General features: G+C 38.7%; 1 protein-coding gene and 1 pseudogene across 16 annotated transcripts in view; both read right to left on the minus strand.

The window, feature by feature from the left end:
• trpm3 (transient receptor potential cation channel, subfamily M, member 3) overlaps positions 1–20,095 on the minus strand; it is a 198,815-nt gene that overhangs the window by 48,883 nt on the left and 129,837 nt on the right. For all 16 annotated transcript variants that reach the window (XM_067439009.1, XM_067439010.1, XM_067439001.1 and 13 more), the window contains 3 exons: positions 19,870–20,041; positions 3,977–4,151; positions 2,484–2,607 (listed from right to left, as the gene is read on the minus strand). In XM_067439009.1, coding sequence (XP_067295110.1) covers positions 2,484–2,607; positions 3,977–4,151; positions 19,870–20,041 — 471 coding nt within the window. The remainder of the gene's footprint in view (positions 1–2,483; positions 2,608–3,976; positions 4,152–19,869; positions 20,042–20,095) is intronic.
• On the minus strand, positions 15,055–15,171 carry LOC137072176 (5S ribosomal RNA; annotated as a pseudogene).

Genomic DNA, 20,095 nt, shown 5'->3' on the forward strand with positions numbered 1-20,095 from the left:
CACAGCGGGATACTTCACTGCTTTTTCATATTAAACTGTTATTCCCTTGACTAAAATGAGTTGATACATACCTCTCTTGTCTCAGTGCGTGCACTGAATCGTTCTGACGCGCGGTGACATTCTGATAGCATTTAGCTTAGTCCACTAAGCCTGATACTTGATCATTCAACTATTTGTGTAACTGTATTTAAATAGGGAAAATTTGGAAGTTTTTGGTTGCTTCTAACTTGATCTCTGTTTGGTACCATAGTGAACGAACTGGGCTTAGTGGGCTAAGCTAAATGCTATCAGATCGTCACCACACATCAGAGCGATTAAGTGCACGCACTGAGACGAGAGAGGTATGTATCAACTCGTTTTAGTTAAGGGAATAACAGTTTAATATGAAAAAGTGGAAGTATCCCTTTAAGAACAGAAGCTTACCTTTGAAGCTTCCTTTGTGGGCTGTCACACTACGTCACAACGCAATGCCAGTCAGGATTGGACTAGTTTCACGTTATATGACGCAGCGTGAGTTCCCTCGAAAGGGAACTCAGTATGCCATCATTTCGACTTTTATATCATTATTACAATTAACCAAAGCATGATTTTTTTTCTTATGTGCTGGAAATGGGCTTCCATAAATACATTGACATATTGCAGCAATACTAAAAAGGGTATAATAATACGCTTTTATGAACAAAGCAGCTATACTTGGTTACTCTGATATTGTTTTATATACTCATACATTTATGTTTTATACATTATGTTACCATCTTCAAATTAAACTGCTAAGATATGATAATAACTCATCTTCAAAGACTGTCAAAGGCACCTCTAATACTCATTCATTCTAGCTTTCTAATCACCATTGTAAATTGTAAGCATTTGTTCCAATCATCAAGCATGGAAATTCTCCCATTGGCTCGTCCTTAGTGGAAAGTACAGCAATGAAGGAGCAAAAGGGGAGATCAAGCGTTGAGCCGAACTGAACACTGTGTGCACGTATGATGAATGTGAGATGAGTGCAATGGACTAATGATCTCTCGGTCCCAAACACACACGCTGTACTCATCTGCCAGCACATCAGACAACCCACTGAGCAGAAGCGTACGTTTGTGTGAGTCAGTGACAGATTATGATGTATGTGTGTTTATTTGGTACATCAGCAGTGGAATTTTGTGCTTGTACACTGGTTTAATACCAATTGTAGCAGTTCTGAGACAAAATACCTCTAACAAATTAATTTGCCTCCTTTAGTTGAGTCTCAAAGGCTTTGTGATCTCACTTTTGAGTCATCAAAAAGTGGGTGGCATGTAAACTAAAGCCAATGTACTGTACTCAAAACCAGCTATCACCTTCAACAAAACAGTTTGCATCTGAACACAATTGCATCTAAGCCAATACAGCATATATAAATACAAAGACTTAATTAAAAGTCATATGGTGTGTGGGAACAAAGATTCATATCTATTCTTGAGAAGGTCATCTTCATAACGAGGATTAACACATCTACAGCTACAGACAGTGGAAACTCATGCACTATCAACACTGAAAAACAGTAATACAAAGAATTAATAAAAACATGGTGAGCACATACATAAAATCACAAATACGTAGACATGCACAGACAGTGAGTGAAACCACTACAATGACTAAATGAAGGATCAAAGCATTAGTAATAAAAGAACAAACACAAAAATCACTTTGAGGATGTATGATTTAATGACTGAAAACAATATCTGAATATACAAACACAACATTGAAATTTAAGTTCAATTACATTCACATTCAAAGACAACTAGATACGTTTTGCATGCAAATCATGGTCTTGATAGATTTTACTTCATTGAATTAAAAAATATGAAAGCATGTTGAGATAAAAGTAGGATATGTTTCTCCTGGTGACACTGAAGTCGATTGTTAAAACTCTTTATTTTCAGGATGTTCTGGAAGTAATGGCTAACAGGGGAAGGATAAATGTGAAGTGTCTGAGAGCTTTTAGATGAGCTAACTGGAAAGTGCACTATAATTGAAAAGTCACACAGATTATGGTGTCTGCAATCTGGTGAATAATTTAACAGAGGAGCAGTGGATTTAAATATAAGTTTTAGTTGATAGAATCAGTAGTACATAAGAATAGTTTTACTTTCGGTACATCAGAGAGAAAGTGTGTGTGTGTGTGAGAAGCTAATATGAAGAGAAGGTCTCAAAGCCTGAGGAAATGTACTTGATGTAGGCTGCAGAGGTAGTGACATTTATCAGCCCCAAGCTTAAGGGGCCACTTTACACGCATCTCTGACTGTCTGATAGAATAACGGCATGCTGACATGGAGAGGAATGTGCGGCAGAAAAATCTCCTGGCTTTATCGCGAGTTCACTCTCATACAAAGAACTCAAAGATACAAAGTACAACAAAAAGGCTCTAGAGGAATCTCTTAAATCTGTCAGATCAGGGGTGGGTTAATCATCAGGACTTCTACAGCCACACTGCACACACTCACCAGTTCTTTCTTCTTCATGCACTCCATCAGAATGATGAAGAGATGCTGGGCCTGCGTCCGACTGTATGTAAACGTCTTCTGAATGGTGACTAATAACTGGTCTCTCAGAGATTCGTTTATGATTCTAACATGTAGTCAGAGAGAAAAAAATGAGACTGGGATATTAGAGCCATTAATTTATGCAATGAAAATATTCCAACAGAGTGCAACAGTAGGGTTCCGGAAGGAAAAATCCCATTAATTTTCTCCAGACAAACTGCTTTTTAATGATAACATATGACCCTTTGGAAAAAAAGACCCACCACAGCTCAAGTCACTGTTATTCCATTTTCACTTTTTCTTTAAGAATAATTATGATGAACATTCAAATTATCTGTAAAGAACTACACTACCTATAATATTGAAGAGAAATCTTCCTTGGAATTCTTTGTATATTATGTAAATATTTTAAAGTAAATGACAGAAATTTCTGATCGAATTAATCGTACAGGTTCCTGAAATAAATTGTGATTAATCATGTTAGGTGTATTTAATTGCATTTAACCAATAACATAACATTTTTTAGATGTTTAAATATTTTGCAGTAAATAAAAAAATAGGTGTAAATCAACTAAGGCCTAATGGTTAGAGAATCAGACTTGTAGGTTGGGGAGTGAATGCGCAGCGTTCTCTTCCCCCTCAATACCCATGACTGAGGTGCCCTTGAGCAAAGCACCTAACCTCCAATCATTCCACGGACACCGCAGAAAAAAATGGCTGCTTCGGGTGTGTGTTTCCACAGTTTGTACTGGGTGTGTGTTCACTACTCACGGCTCCTAATGTGTGTGCACTAACTTGGATGGGTTAAATGCAAAGGACAAATTCTGAGTAGGGGTTACCATACTTGGCCTTCACGTCACTTCACATAAAATGTATTGTATGAAACACTGTACAGGTTTCTCAAATTATTTGCAGTTAATCATGTTAGGTGCATTAAATCACAATTAATATGACGTGATAAAAGAATCAGGAAGTGAAATAAACTGCATTAACTGATAATATTTTATCTTAACAATTGTACAATTATGCAATTGCAATTAATTAAACTTCTATTTTATAGTTACACTTAGACATATTTTATACAATAGCTATGCAAATTGCTATATTCTATATTATTACAATTTTTTTTAATTTAAATATTATGAATATTAGAAAACTGCCCACCATTTATGAACATTTGAAGAACAGATCACATGAAGTGGTTTATGAGATAAGTAGTTCATCGCTAAAATAAAAAATATCCGCTTAAATAAAAGTTTATAACATTTGTGATTCATCTCATAGCTGGTTGGCATGGCTCATGTCTTATGGAGAAAATTAATGGGAAAAATGCTTCTGAACAAGTGGGAATTTACTGATGTGCTCTATTCTGTGATACAGTTCAATCTTCATATGTAAATTAATATTCATATCTTATCGTACTGTTACAGCAGAAAGAGATAAACCTCACATACCCGCCTTCCTCTGAGTACTTGTGCCCAAAGGCCAGGATGTCAGAGGCCCGACCGCTGCCGTCACACACCACCACAGGCACTGGAGGAGTGTCTCTCAGGTACTCCAGTACGATAGAGATCACATTAGGGCCCCCCTCCACTATCAAGGCCACCACTGGAACACCCTGTCCGATCCCTGCGGAGGAAGCAGAAACGTGAGCGAGAAAAGGGGGAATGTGAGCGGCCGTGGGGGTGGTTGTTACAAGGAAAACCAATCAAAAAGATTAAAGGTGAAGGGTGCATTTTTTCTCCTCTGCTAGTTTCAATGTGCAAAGACAACTAAAGGCTAAGCCATTCGTATAAAGTGTAAACACTGTGCTCATGTGGTGTTTTGTTAGAGCAGTCTGATATTTCAACGGCTGACTTAACCAGGGGTGTGTGTTTTGGGCAGCACTACCTATACTAAGCTTTTTACAGGGAATGTATTAGTTTGAAGACATTAAGAGTGGAAGGGGCAAAAGGGATGTTGGGAGTGTTTGGAAAACAATCACAATTTTTGAAAATCCTTTTGTGGCACAGAAAATACACACTTAAACTTTAAAGGGCTAGTTAAGTCAAAAATGTGAATTCTGTCAATATTTATTTACAATCACATCATTCCAAACATGCATGACTTTTCTGTGGAACACAAAATAAGATAAGATTTTTTTTGTGTATTTTATATATATATATGTCTATACAATGGATAGCAGGGTCCAAAACAACATAGGGCAAAGAGATAAAGGACAAAGAAAGTGTGCATGTGTAGTTAAACTTGTCAATGACATTTTGGGCAAACTATGCCTTTAAGGGGTCATGAATTAAGAAATACAATTTTCCTTGTAACATGTAAGAGGTCATTGTACTATAAAAACCAGTGTTTCAGAACTCAAAACTTATTAGTCCAAGAACAGCTTTCATTGAAACCAATCACAAAAACGACACGTTTCGTATTTTGTCACATTACAACCCTATTTGGACGGGCCTGGTTTTTTTTCTGTTCACTTATGCAAGTTTATTATAAACAGCCACTGCTATAAAACTTGTGAAGGTTACTTAAATAGGGTTTTATAATACATAAAATTATATTAACAAATAGTAAGTTAATAGACAGTAAGTCTGTTACGCCCATGTCTAAAAAACTCCTGGATGTTAGTCCCATCTGAATCTGTACATGAAATCACAGATGTCAGGTGATAAGAATTAGCCTAGAAATCTAGACGCACCCTAGCAGCAGCAAATCTAATCTGCCGCGAGTGTCTTCTAGCAACTCTCAATACACTTCTGAGCTGTAAACGCCAAACTCTGGTTGGGCCAATCACATCGTGTATAGAGTCGGTGGGCGGGGCCATAATGACGACGGCCGAGTTTTGCTTGCGTGCTTCTAGTAAACACAGAAACTGGCGAACTGCGGTCTTTCAAATCAGCTTTGACCACGACTCTGGAAGACTTGGAGTTAAGCTTTTCTCTGAGAAAAGAACAAAGAACGACACTGAAGTCATTCTTAAAAAGGGAAGATGTGATCGTAGTTTAGCTGACCGGATACGGCGAAAGTTTAATTTGTCAACTAGCTCTGCTTCACTTTCGTTGCTCTGGTTGGTTGTAGCGCTATCCAATTGCGTGCAGAGGGAGTTTGAAAGACAACCGTTTATCCCGCCCCTCGGATTGAGCCCTGTCTATGGTGAGCTTCCAGACCGAACATCTTGATGTGGGTCTGGCTTGTCAGGCTAACTTGCAGCACGAAACGATTACAAACCGCTAACGGCCCAGAATTCTCCACATGGAACCATGCTAGTAGAATGTGTGTAGTGACGTCGCCACTCAGGATTTGTCACTTGTTTGTTGTCTGGCTCTGTAATAAAGAGGAAGCCAGTCACAGAGGTGGGCATTTACACTGAATTCTCACAGCAGACACGCCCCTTCAAACAGAGCATTAAAATCAAAGGGCCAAAATTAATTATGACTGAATTTTTAATTCAGAATATCAAAATTAATTTGAATTTAAAAATCCTACTGACATAAGCGCAACTCAGGAAACATTTTTTTTTAAGCAGTTCATGACCCCTTTAAAGTTGAACAAGGAAAGCAAGTAAAAGGGAAAGCACATACAAAAGAGAGAAGTTTGAGTCATTTTGGCATGCAGAGGAATAGATTATTCTGGCTGTTATGACTGACCCTTCAGACATCCTCATCATAATCCAATTGTGTCTGTCAACATGACGCCCAACATCCACTTAGCCACAGTGAACAGAAGATAGCCCTCATGAGACATTTTCTTTTTCTAACTTTTATCTGGAGAATTCAATTGCTGCCGTGTCCGGCTTACAAGCTAGCAATTTGATTCTAACTGTGATTGAATTCTGATTCATTTGGGTGTATGTCAGTTATAATGTGCATTTTGCTTACAAATGATAGAAATTCTATCACTGCTGATGCTTTTATGATAAAGAGAAGTGTTTCAGACTGATTAAAATGGGTAATTTAGCTTTTTTTTTTACTATTTAGCTTTTCAGTGAAAGAATCATAAGAATCAAGCCACACTCATCATGCTTTATGTTTTTTAACCCACTAAAATGAACTTGTAATTTGTTTGTTAATTGGACTACACTGGTCATGTAATTTTTGTGTGCAGCTTGCAAGGACAACTTAATACCACTTTAGTGCACACTGAAATGTAATGTTTCTTTTGCTGTGGAAGTAAACACTTGTGGCACAATAAGATCATCTCTGCATTCATTAATCAGCCGCAATTGACCGCTCTTGGTTTAATGAACAGGTGTGCGTGCAGTGGGAAAGAGACAGATCAGTTCTCCTGCACTCTGACTCTTTCCTACAACTTGAAGAGTACAAGTTATGATGTTGTGACTATAATTCAAAAAGCATGTTGCAGCTAGATCCTCCTACCACATCTTAAATTATGCAACGTGAGATAAAGAAAGAGGGAAGGAGAGAGAAGGAGAGCAAGAGAGAGACAGACAGAGAGGTACACCAGATACACATGTGCTGTCATCATTGTGCCTAAAATGGGTACGGTTACATAAAGTAATCTCTATTTTTAGCAGCGCACCGACTTCAAAAGCAACTGCTCAGTTGGTATAGGAATCAGAAACAGTGGGATTTACTTCTTCATTCCAGACCTCTTGTTTTCTCTCTATATAATTTTCTGTTTTATTGAGGTGATTTTTATTGATTAGCAAGTCCTTCTGCCATTCTGATGTTTGTGGGCTTACAGGAAGGCATTTTCCCCGCACACACAAACACATACATAGCAGCTCGCTCCCATTCAGCATGACTGCAACTCGGTCTAGACTAGCTCTTATGTTACAACAAGACATGATTTATATTATTCATCTGCCATCATGTTTGTGTTCTCAAAAAGTTAAAACCCATGGCCAAATTTGAAAGTTTTTCTATTCTGATTCATTCTGGAAATTCTATAATGGCTGATGCTTTAATTATAAAGAATAAGTGTTTTAGACTGATTAAAATGGGTAACTTTACCCTTTTAGAGCAATTCATTAAAATAATCGCTCAAAAAAATTTAAGATCACATAATATCATCGTCTGTCTCACGATATTTGGAATTACAAGAATCACATTATAAATGCTGGTGGAATGAGGAATGAAGTTAGTCTCACCCAGAGTGAGAGCGAGATAACTTATGATAGCAAAAATGTTCTCGAGGAAAATGCTTCCTTTGAGTTTCAGTGAGGGTTTAAGAACAGAAAACACAAAGTGCTTCACTTAAACTTCACTTAACTGTTAGCTTTGTCTCCTCAACGTATGTCAGTGACACATTTTCTCACCGATAATAATATCATCATCCAATAATATTATCGTTTCTCTCAACATGAAAATGAGAAAATACAAACACGACAACCATATATCGACTCGTGTGTGTGTGTTTGTGTGTCTGTGTGTAGTTGTGTGCACGTTCTGCACAATAACATGGTGAACTCTGATTTCCTGCTTGAGCTTATAATGCTTTTGTTCTTTAGGCATATATATATATTTTTACACATACTGTTTAAATGTTTTAAAACCTTAAGATATAATGTAAGCGTGTTGTGCATATTCCCTAATCATAAGCTTGTTCAGAAATGGTGAAGACATTCTCATTCTCACACAAGACATTCTCTCTCCTTTTCTCAAAATACCTAATTTAAATAAACGAACATTCGAATATTCAAATTTTATGAGCCCAAATATTCAAATATAATATTTTGGGGAAATGCCCATCCCTAATATTATATGATGGTAGTATTTCTCAAATAAAACAGGAAAATGCTGATGAAGTGACTCTCAGATTGGCTCTGGAGATAACGGACATGCGTTTATGTCCTTGTATCAGGTGGAAACAAGTGTCACACTCAATTCTCTGTGTGTATCGTAATTAAACTGCGGTTCACGCCATTCATTCACACAGAGATACGCAGGAATCGTATTTTTGCTGTTTACTTTTCACAGACACTAGTCTATTAATATAACCAGATGCATTCTCATGAACCAAAAATAGTTTGAGTTTTGGTAGCCTAGACTGCCCATACTACCTACCGCTAGACTAGACTAGTTACTGCTGCCTGAGATTTTTGACATTTTTATTGCCTGCACATTTTTGAAAGACAGCATAGGAAGAGATAATGTATTTTTAATGTCTGATATTCCTCAAATAACATTCTAGTCTCGTCTTGTTAACAAAGAAATGGCATAAGTTTCGTCATAGTTTTTATCATCAGATATTAGTTTAGCTTGCCACGTCTCTTTTTAGTCACAGAAAAAGTGGGTGTTGACGAATATTTTTCATCTTTGTTAAAGGGGGGGGGGGGGGGGGGGGGGGTGAAACACTCAGTTTCAGTCAATCTCATGTCAATCTTGAGTACCTATAGAGTAGTATTGCATCCTTCATATCTCCGAAATGTCTTTAGTTTTATTATATTTGTAAAAAAAATATAGGCTGTACCGAGTCTTTCCGGAAAAAACTGAGCGCCCCGTGGCGTATCGTGTGGGCGGAGCTAAAGAATGACGAATGCGCAAAGCGGTGACGTCCTCAAGCGTGGAGAAACCCTTGCTATCGATCTCAGCTAATAGATATGATCCAGAATCTAATTCGGAGGCTGAAATAGAAACAGCAACAGCAGGAGGTCCGTCTCTGTGCTATGTACTGTATTTACTCTCAGTTTATGATGACATGATTCGGTTTATGGACTATTGTATGCGACCAAACCTTAGTAGCAAGCAGAACGGTTCTGCACATCAGCCTAGTGTAACGTTATACCTTACATAGAACAGCAATGAAGTCCGTTAGCGCATTTGAATGACGAAGCACGCGATCGTGTCGTTTACTGATGTTAACATACGTGACGATAAGCAACAGCACAGACATTTGAAGCAGGTTTACTGACCGGCTGCTTCCAAAGCAGGACCGAACCTTTATCGCTGGGACGGCTCCGTCAAAAACACACTTCTTGGAGTGTGGAGATCCACTTTGCAATGCGACTGAAGCATTTCTGCGTTCAAATCGGTTCAAATGCAGCTCTGCCTTCCCGGAATGCTGTGCTGAAGCGTTGAAGTCGCTTAATGTCAAAGTGGAGGAATGAAGTGGAGTGCGGCGCGGACTATAACCGACATTAGTGTTCACGGACGACTGGATCTGCAGCTGAGAGAGTATTTACGGCCGTGCATTTCCTCTCTCGCGCTAGTCACCTTCTGCTCTGTCGACGTTAAGTCGACCCATACTTGGAAAAAACTCTCCGAAACTTGTGAGAAACCGGAAGGAGTATTTTTAACAGAGAAATACTCCATCAAACGTCCAACATTAGTTTTTGAAACTTTGTCTATGTTTAGGATGGGAAGTCTTTAACAGTGTAAAAAGCTCAGTATGCATGAAACAGCATTTCACCCCCCCCCCCTTTAACGAAATTAACACTGATTCGCAGCAGTTTTGAATTTATTAACAACTGAAAACACTAAGAATACTATGGAACATAACCGCAATAGAAACAAAGTCAACATACAAATGCAAACAGTAACAGAACACAACCCCACAAAAATACAATGGGCCCTATCATACACCCAACGCAATGTGCCGCATGGCACGACGCACATGTTTTTTGCTAGTTTCAGCCTGATGTAGTTATCATTTTCACGTCCTGTGCCACCTTCTTTAAAAAGCAAATGAGTTTGTGCCCATTTGTGCGCCTACAGACGTGCTGGTCTGAAAACGAGGTGTGTTCAGGCACATTACTGTCGTTTTGCTATTTTGAGGCAACTGAAATTGACTGCGCCAATGACCAACTAAAACCTGGTCTAAAGTCAATAGCGCAAAAATTTTTTTTTTTGTTTAATTTATAAAGGGCCCAATGAAACTAAACAGAAACATAATATTGACACTGTAATTACATACATTTTACCAGATTCTAAGAGAAGTAAAAAAGTAATGGGGAAATAGTGTGGTAATGTGGTTTCTAAAGGTTTTCAATTTGGGCGTGAAGAACAATAAAAAAACAGGTCCTTCTCAAAAAAATAGCATATTGTGATAAAGTTCATTATTTTCCATAATGTAATGATAAAAATTAAACTTTCATATATTTTAGATTCATTGTACACCAACTGAAATATTTCAGGTCTTTTATTGTTTTCATACTGATGATTTTGGCATACAGCTCATGAAAACCCAAAATTCATATCTCAAAAAATTAGCATATTTCATCCGACCAATAAAAGAAAAATGTTTTTAATACAAAAAAAAGTAAACCTTTAAATAATTATGTTCAGTTACGCACTCAATACTTGGTCGGGAATCCTTTTGCAGAAATGACTGCTTCAATGCGGCGTGGCATGGAGGCGATCAGCCTGTGGCACTGCTGAGGTGTTATGGAGGCCCAGGATGCTTCGATAGCGGCCTTAAGCTCATCAAGAGTGTTGGGTCTCTCAACTTTCTCTTCACAATATCCCACAGATTCTCTATGGGGTTCAGGTCAGGAGAGTTGGCAGGCCAATTGATCACAGTAATACCATGGTCAGTAAACCATTTACCAGTGGTTTTGGCACTGTGAGCAGGTGCCAGGTCGTGCTGAAAAACCAAATCTTCATCTCCATAAAGCTTTTCAGCAAATGGAAGCATGAAGTGCTCCAAAATCTCCTGATAGCTAGCTGCATTGACCCTGCCCTTGATAAATCACAGTGACCAACACCAGCAGCTGACATGGCACCCCAGACCATCACTGACTGTGGGTACTTGACACTGGACTTCAGGCATTTTGGCTTTTCCTTCTCCCCAGTCTTCCTCCAGACTCTGGCACCTTGATTTCCGAATGACATGCAAAATTTGCTTTCATCTGAAAAAAGTACTTTGGACCACTGAGCAACTGTCCAGTGCTGCTTCTCTGTAGCCCAAAAGTGGCTTGACCTGGGGAATGCGGCACCTGTAGCCCATTTCCTGAACACGCCTGTGCATGGTGGCTCTAGATGTTTCTACTCCAGACTCAGTCCACTGCTTCCACAGGTCCCCCAAGGTCTGGAATCGGTCCTTCTCCACAATCTTCCTCAAGGTCTGGCCAAAATCATCAGTTTAATCAGTTCAAAGTTTAATTTTTATCATTACATTATGGAAAATAATGAACTTTATCACAATATGCAATTTTTTTTAGAAGGACATGTGTATATACCTCCCATACCTCTCTAAGGTGCTGGAAAAAGTTGTTGCTGCACAGCTTCAGGTCCATTTGGAGCATAACCATCTTTATGAGAAATTTCAGTCTGGTTTCCGCTCAGGACACAGCACAGAAACAGCTTTGGTCAGGGTCACAAACGATCTATTGATGGCGGCAGATGCTGGTTCCCCATCCCTTCTCATCCTCCTGGACTTAACTGCAGCTTTCGATACAGTTGACCATAACATCCTCCTTCACCGTTTACATTCCACCATTGGTCTCTCTGACTCGGTCCACAACTGGTTTTCTTCTTATCTCACTGGGAGAACTGAATATGTTGCGTTAGGAGAAGCTACATCCCTGTCACACAATGTCACCTGCGGTGTCCCTCAAGGCTCTGTGCTCGGACCCACCCTGTTCATACTCTACATGCTCCCCATTGGCCGTCTCATCAGCCGGCATGGGATTTCTTTTCACTGCTATGCTGATGACACTCAACTTTACTTTAGGACAAGTTCATCTCCCTCTGCTGACCTCACACCATCCACTTTGATCACTTGCCTGGATGAGATAAAGGCGTGGATGAAGCAAAACTTTCTGCAGCTAAACAGCTCCAAGACTGAAGCTATCCTAGTCGGCACTCCACTTCAGGTCCAGAAGTCCGTTATCACCAGCATTGCTTTCTCTGATCAGGTCATTCCTCTTTCCACTTCAGTCACGAATCTGGGGGTCAGAATGGAATCACAGCTTACTTTTGAAGCGCACATCAAACACCTGTGTAAGACCTCCTTCTTCCACCTCAGAAACATTGCCAAACTTCGTCCCATTCTATCACTGGCTGATGCGGAGAAGCTTGTCCATGCCTTTATCTCCTCCAGGCTGGACTACTGCAATGCGCTCCTTATTGGCATCCCTAGCAAAAATCTCCAGAGGCTGCAGTGTATTCAGAACAGCGCTGCTAGGATCCTCATGAGGGTGCGCAAATACGACCATATCACCCCCATTCTAAAATCACTCCACTGGCTTCCTGTGTCGTTCAGGATCGAGTACAAGATCTCTCTCCTTACCCACCAGTGCATCCATGGTGATGCTCCCTCCTATCTCAAGGAACTCCTCACCACACAAACAGCCACTCGTAACCTCCGCTCTGTTTCCCTGTATCGCCTCAAAACTCCCACAGCCAATCTCCGTACTATGGGGGATCGGGCATTCTGCTCTTCAGCCCCCAGTCTGTGAAATGCTCTCCCTGACCACCTGCGGACTCCACAGACTATAGATACTTTTAAGCGTGGTCTTAAAACCCACCTTTTTAGCAGAGCTTTTAATTGACTTGCTACTTGTTTAATTTATTTTATTTTATTTTTCGGTTTTATTTATTTATTGTTGTTGATTGTTTTGTTTTTGTTTTTAAATTCTGTAGCACTTTGAGATTTTGTTTAATATAAAGTGCATTATAAATAAAATTTATTATTATTATTTTATTATATATATATATATATATATACATATATATATATATATACATATATATATATATATATATATATATATATATATATATATATATATATATATATATATATATATATATATATATACATACACATAGAGAGAGAGAGAGAGAGAGAGAGAGAGAGAGAGAGAGAGAGAGAGATAAAATCAGATAAAAAAATAAAAGATTAAAAAAGCAGATGAGTGTTTGCTTGTGCTATTTTATTATAATGTCATCCAAACCTAACCTTCTCTTTCTAACAACCCCCAGTAGATCCCAATGAGACTTTGAAAAGAATCTAGGTGGGCAGGGTGTTTGTTTGTCAGTTCTTGTTCTAACGGCTGATATCTTCAGCTGCCAACCACATCAGTGGCCAGAGAAAGTAAACAACTGAAAGAAAAGTTGTTTTTGAATCTCAGTACAGTCATTTACCATTTAATCAGAGAATGTCATACATGTACCCAGCGGCAAGTCAAATGATCTTAGATCTTCTATCATCATCATCATCATCATCATCATCATCATCATCATCAAAAAACCTCATCATCCCTTTATTTTCTAAAGCAGATCATCTATTAAAAAGAAAGAAAAAATAATCAAGTTGGTCAGCTCTCATTAGAGAAGATCCATTCAGAAGCATGATGATGATGCTGGAAGTAACTAGAGGGCTATAGCAGTTAAACACAAACAAAACAACAGAAAATACTGCAAACAAGATTTTAAAAGTTGAATTCTTCAGTTTTCATAAAATGTGGCTTTTTATGCCGATCCCTCACTAAGCACTTGATGGTCCCCCTGCCATGTTTCAGAGACCCACAGTGGTAAGTCCTGTGCCTCCAGCTAACTCCATAACCTCTTCACATTTACCAATTGACCTATGGCACCACTACAAGTAGACAGCAAGCCCAGCATTAATAGACACAAGCCCCTGTGCTCTCGGAGAGGAAAATGAGGAGATGAGGGGTGTTACTGAGGCAGGGACGGGTTGATTTGTATGCCCCCCTGCCAAGCATGTAGATGGAAGATGAATCTCAATTTTTTAGACCCGTGGAAAAAAAGAATGGTCAGTTCATTCTGTGTCACTCTCAATCTATTTCATTTACACCTTGTGTGAACAGTCCCATCACCTGCCTGGCAGTGACAAATGCGGTTTATTTATTTATTCATTAAGATTAAACAGAACAGCTAGACACAAGAACCATGTCCAAAACTGGTATAATGAGTTTTTGTGAATATAACTGCCAAACAAACAATGATCAAGAACTGAAAGTGAGGAAGAAAACATGTACTATTCATTTGGTGTATTGTGTGGGCTAAACTTTGATTTGATCCAACGTTTTCTATCTTGCACCTACAGTAACCGCAAATAATCTATTCTATTAGACCTTCGTCATCATAGTCCTTAGAAATCACTCTAATGTGCTGATTTGCTCAAGTAAAATATCTTATTATTGTGATTGCTGTCAAAAAATTGTGCTGTTTGTGGAAACTGTGATGTTTTCACATGACTCTTAAATTACATTTATATAGCGATTTCTGGGTACCCAAATCACTTTACATATGGAAGGGGAATCTTCTCAACCACCACCAATTCGTAGCATCCACCTTGATGATGTGACGGCAGCCATATTGTGCCAGAACACCCAAATGAAGCCAATCAGTATAGGGGGAGGATTAGGAGGCAACAATAAACAGGCCAATGGGCAGTTAGGCCAGGATGCCGGGGTTAAACCTCTTCTCTTTTTCCGAAGGACATCCTGGAGGACATTTCCGAAGGACATCCCGGGACCTCAGTTTAACGTCTTGTCCGAAGGACGATGCTCTTTGACAGTATAGTGTCCCCATCACTATACAGGGGTGTTAGGACCCACAGAGACCCCAGAGTGAGCGCCCTCTGCTGGCCTCACTAACACCTCTTCAAGCAGCAACCTGGTTTTCCCAGGAGGTCTCCCATTCAGGTACTGACCAGGCTCAACCCTGCTTAGCTTCAGTGGGAAACTAGTCTTAGGTTACAGGGTGATATGGCTGCTGGCCATTCTGTGATGAATAGAAAGTTAACTGAACAGCATTTATTTTAAATAAATATTTTGTAACATTATACTTGTCTTTAAGTCACCTCTGAATAAAAGTATACATTTCTTTAAAAAAAATCTTCCTGATCTCAAACCTTTGTCATATGGACTAAATAATGATGCTTTTTTCTTCTTTTTGCTTGCCCTATGGCTTCCATTAAAAGTGCAATAGCTACTGTTCATGGATTTGTTTTTACAAAACTGAAGGAATTGGTCGAAAATATCTTCTGTGCAAATCGACATTTGCGGCATAAGCTTCCTAAAATACTCCTTTAAGAGGGTAAAAAAAGACTCCAATCAAATAAACCTTTAGGAGGAGGATGGCAAAAACTCCCACAGCACCCTTCATGTCTGGTCAATACAGCAGCTACTGCTCCATTATGCTAATGAGATAGAGCCCGCAGAGATGAGCAGCATGGAACAAAATCCAGAAATAAACCACCAAAGTAAAAAGACCAGCTCATCATCTCATCACTTGAAGACCCAGTTAGTGGAAGGGAAGGCTAAAACAGGTTTCTAGGCTAGAAACACCATCAGCCAACATAGTTTGATTGGACTTTTAATCAGTGTAAATGACTAGAGTGTTGGATAAAGGGTGACATTTAAATACACAGCATATAATGTAATACAATTAAAATAGATAAAATACATTTAGAATATTAATTCATGAATGTTAATGAAATTATTCCCTAAGGGGTGAATTCACCAAACAGTTGTACTACTTTTAGCACAATTAATATCACGTTATTGGAAATGATGGAGAGCATTATAACCAGATATATCTAGTAATCAGGTACACTCTTCCATTTTAAAGTTTCCGGTGTTTAATTCAGAGAGATGGATCTACGGTCCCAGAGCACAGTAGTCTGCTCTTTTTAATTAGAGGAAGATGCCCCTGCTTAAGAAGAACTTAAATTCACTGCTAAATTGTATCATATATAAAGAGAAGCATAGCATGAACAGGATGATGATGCAAATTTAAATTGATGCATAATTAAAAACATTTTCAAAGATTAACTGGGCTAAGGGAACAAAGATTTACTGGGCCAAGGTGATCCCAGGCTAAACGTATTCCAACCACCACCTGATTTTTGCTGAGTATAAAAAATACATCTAATGCAAAAAATGTAAAATGTTGATATTAAATGAAATACAAAATAATATACTGTATGCATTTTGAAAATGTAGATGATGAAATTAATTTTGACCGACAAATCAAATAACAGAATCCTAATTATTATTATTAAATAAAATAAACAAAACGCATCTTACACCAAAAACTTAAAAGAGCCCCTATTATGGATTTTTGAAAATGACATTTCATGTAGTGTGTAACATAGTTCAAAGTGAATGAAAACATCCTGCAAAGTTAAAAATCTGAAAGTGCACCGTATATAAAGTCATTATCATATTGTGTAGGTATCTGGCTAACTCACGTTATTACTGTCTTACTGAAATAATACTGTAAATCAGCTGTGTACTGCAGTATTACCTAAAACTGATATATTAATGCAGACTGTCTGTCATTACTGCCTTACTACTTTGAGTAAAGATAAAGGATGAAGCAAAATTTGTTTGCAAACTTTAATGTTACATCAGTCATTCACGTTAGTGCTGGGCTAACGTATGTGCTGTTATTGATACAGTTCCCGCATGTGCACTGCAATAAATTAGAAAAACACACACTAGTTTGTTGATGAGGGTGCACACTTGTTAATTCTGATAGTGATGAATTACAGTTGAAACTAGGGCTGTCAATCGATTAAAATATTTAATCGCGATTAATCGCATTAATGTCATGAGTTAACTTGCGATTAATCACAACTTTTTAATACTCTAATCATCATGTGTATGGACAAATATGCATGCTTTATGCAAGTGTTCATTTATTATTAGTGAAACCATACTCTGAGCATGAAGACTAGACATGTATTAAAAGTCACAGATGTTTTTCAAAGAACTTTTTCATGTCTCTTAAGCCTAAGCTTAAAAATTCAGAAAAAGCAGTAATGTTTCTCATTTTAAGAATATAAATAATGGGAGTTTTTACATTGGCAGTTTAGTTCAGAACAGGGTACAGTTTATATGAAAAACTAGTCATGTGAAAGCTGTCATGCAGACCTGAGAGCGCATTGGTACCACACCATACCTGGAGGAGGTTGTAACGAGTAGGAATGTAGTGTGGCCCCTTTAAGAGCTGCACGCTATCTATTGAACTGGCGGTATTTTGTGTGTGTGCCGATCTGTGCCGTGATTCACGTGAACAGTGTGAGGAACACGGACTCGAGAGCGCTCTTGTTCAGAAAAGTAACCTGCGTATTAGTTTTAGCCGATTGTAATGTATTTTGCACTGTGCAGTTACGTAATTGCACTGTACAGTTTATGTAGAGTTACTGTATTTGCATAATTGCTTAATCACAGGTAAAGTAGATCCGGGCAGGTCTTGACCACATTACAGTTCCATATCCGTTCGCCAAATGATGTCAGGTATTTCAAAGGTCCTTACAGCCGACAACAGCAAAAGAACCAAAACCAAATAAAGCAAATAAATATAGTAAACACTAGGATAAAAATGTCAAATTATTTCCATGTTTTTTGGGCCATAAAATTACTTTTTTATGTGCGGAAAGCACATATTCTCTTTCTCCCCCGCTCAATCTAACAAAGACTCATGCAGAAAGGTGTTGTCAGCGATTTTCTGATTATATTATGATGAAAATAGTTTAGTAACTTACAAGCTACATGATATTTCTGACTAGCGAGGTTCTTTCGTATTAGTAGAAGCTGCTGCCAAACACTGTCGAAAGACATTAGATATACTCTCTTATAACTGCATTAATAACTGCATTAGTCTGCTATCTCAAGCCTCCGTTACTAGTTCTAAAATTATGTTTTGGAATTAACAATGTAGGCTTTGGTTTAGATGTCTAAGAAAGTCCTGCACATAAAAGTGTTTTAAGGACAAAACCTGACAAATGTATTTTGTGTGCATTATTATTTTTCGAATAATTCAACAGCCCGTCGTCAATTAATCCTTACATAAATTATGCCATCAGTGGCCGCAAGTCATTCTAACTGAATTCCTCCCTGTTTACATCCATTCTAATTCACATTGGACCGTTCACACATATTTCCCATGTGAACTAGGAATTAAACGCTGATTCCAATCAGACTGCTCCTAATTGTGTACAATGAAATTGATTCTCACATCCCATCTTATCCTGCAAGGAAATCTTCATTGCATCCTGTGCACGCTACTCTTTCCTTCACCGGAGAAACACTCAAAAAGCCCTCCTCATTAGCCCAACAACAGCAAGTACGGGTCCGTAATTCATTTTAATCCAGTACCGCTGCAGTGCTTGTCAGACTGTGAATACATAAGCCGGGCCGCAGCCTGCCGCAATTCTTCCAAAACAAAGAGATTTGATTCCATGTTTGAGGGTCTATGTAGCTCTGTGAGCCTTATGGTGATGCCTCAGAGTATTATTGATGTTCTTCTAGTGTTGAAAAGGACAGGTAATAAAATAAAGAAATGAGCTCTGCCCAAAGCCAGAGCAAACACCACATCACACAGCTGATGCAACAGAGAGAGAGAGAGAAAGAGAGAGAGAAGGCTGCGGGCTGAGATATTGCTCAGATATGTGAAGCTTTTGTCATGAGAGTGATGTCAGAATAAACTGTTCTTATCGCTGTGTGAATATGTGTCATGAATGTGTCACAGGATGATTTAATGAGCTTAAACATGTTTCATCTGTTCTGCTTACAGGGCTCAAACATGTTTGAATTTCCACATGCTAGAGGGTTGGTTGTGTTATAGGTTTTGCCCATTTAAATGTCAAGGCAGTCGCCGGCTTAAATGCTGATTACATTAAGTGATCCGTTCACATGCTGCTTCCTACGGATGAATCAGCGTGGGTGAGGCTGGTGTCATTTTTGATGCGAATGATGACGCCTGAGCGTCCCTTTGACTTCCCAGCCCCCTCTATTACTCCAGGCATAGGATGACAAAGGGAAGTCCACAGGTCACATGACAGAGGTCAATCTCTGGCTCACCTCCTGTTGACCTTGCGCTGTTCATGGCAGGTATATGGAATGGCTTGTTTAGTGCCGTGGGAAATTGTGTATCTAATAAACTGTCAAAATTATAAAATGTATATATTTAAAAATTTATTTCATTATTAAATTATAAAGATACACAACATTGGAGACATACACTTTTTTAATGACCCTAAATGATCCAATTAAGCACAAACAAAACTTGTGTTTGTGATTTAATGCATTTATTCTTAATGTGTTCCTTCAGCTGAATGACGTTTATTTGATCTCTTTATGCCAGTAAATGGACTGTATGGACATTATCTGGCGGAGTGCAGTTGCGGAACGCTTTGTGCTCCCTCAGTGCAGTTAGCTATGAATCTTGCAACTCATGTAGCATTTTGACGTTGAGCCTCAAACTGATCTGGGCATTTCTGACAGCAATCTATAGTGAAACTCTTCTGTGGGCTTTTGAAGATCAGTACAACAAAACCTAGAAGTAGTGACAGATGATATAAGGCTATTATAACCTCCCTAGAAAAGAACTGAAATGCACCATTAAATTTGCACTTTGGAGTAATTGCATGAACATTAGCATCTCTAATTACTCGCAACTGTACTCACGTGTGTTGATCTTTTGCAGAGAGATGTGTTTCTCAAGCTGTCTGCGCAGTTTGACTTCTGCTCCATACTTTCCGGTGGTGCCATTATCAGCCAAAATGAAGTGGGAGTGTAGGCTGTTGAGTACCGTTAGCTTACTAAGAGGGTTAGACATCGTCTGGTAAGGCCGGACCACCTGCAAAATACACCGCATGAAGTAAAAAGAAGCTGTTCAGGGATTTTCAGGATA

The sequence above is a fragment of the Pseudorasbora parva genome, chromosome 3 (genome assembly GCF_024679245.1).
Source record: "Pseudorasbora parva isolate DD20220531a chromosome 3, ASM2467924v1, whole genome shotgun sequence".
In the NCBI taxonomy this organism is placed as follows: Eukaryota; Metazoa; Chordata; class Actinopteri; order Cypriniformes; family Gobionidae; genus Pseudorasbora; species Pseudorasbora parva.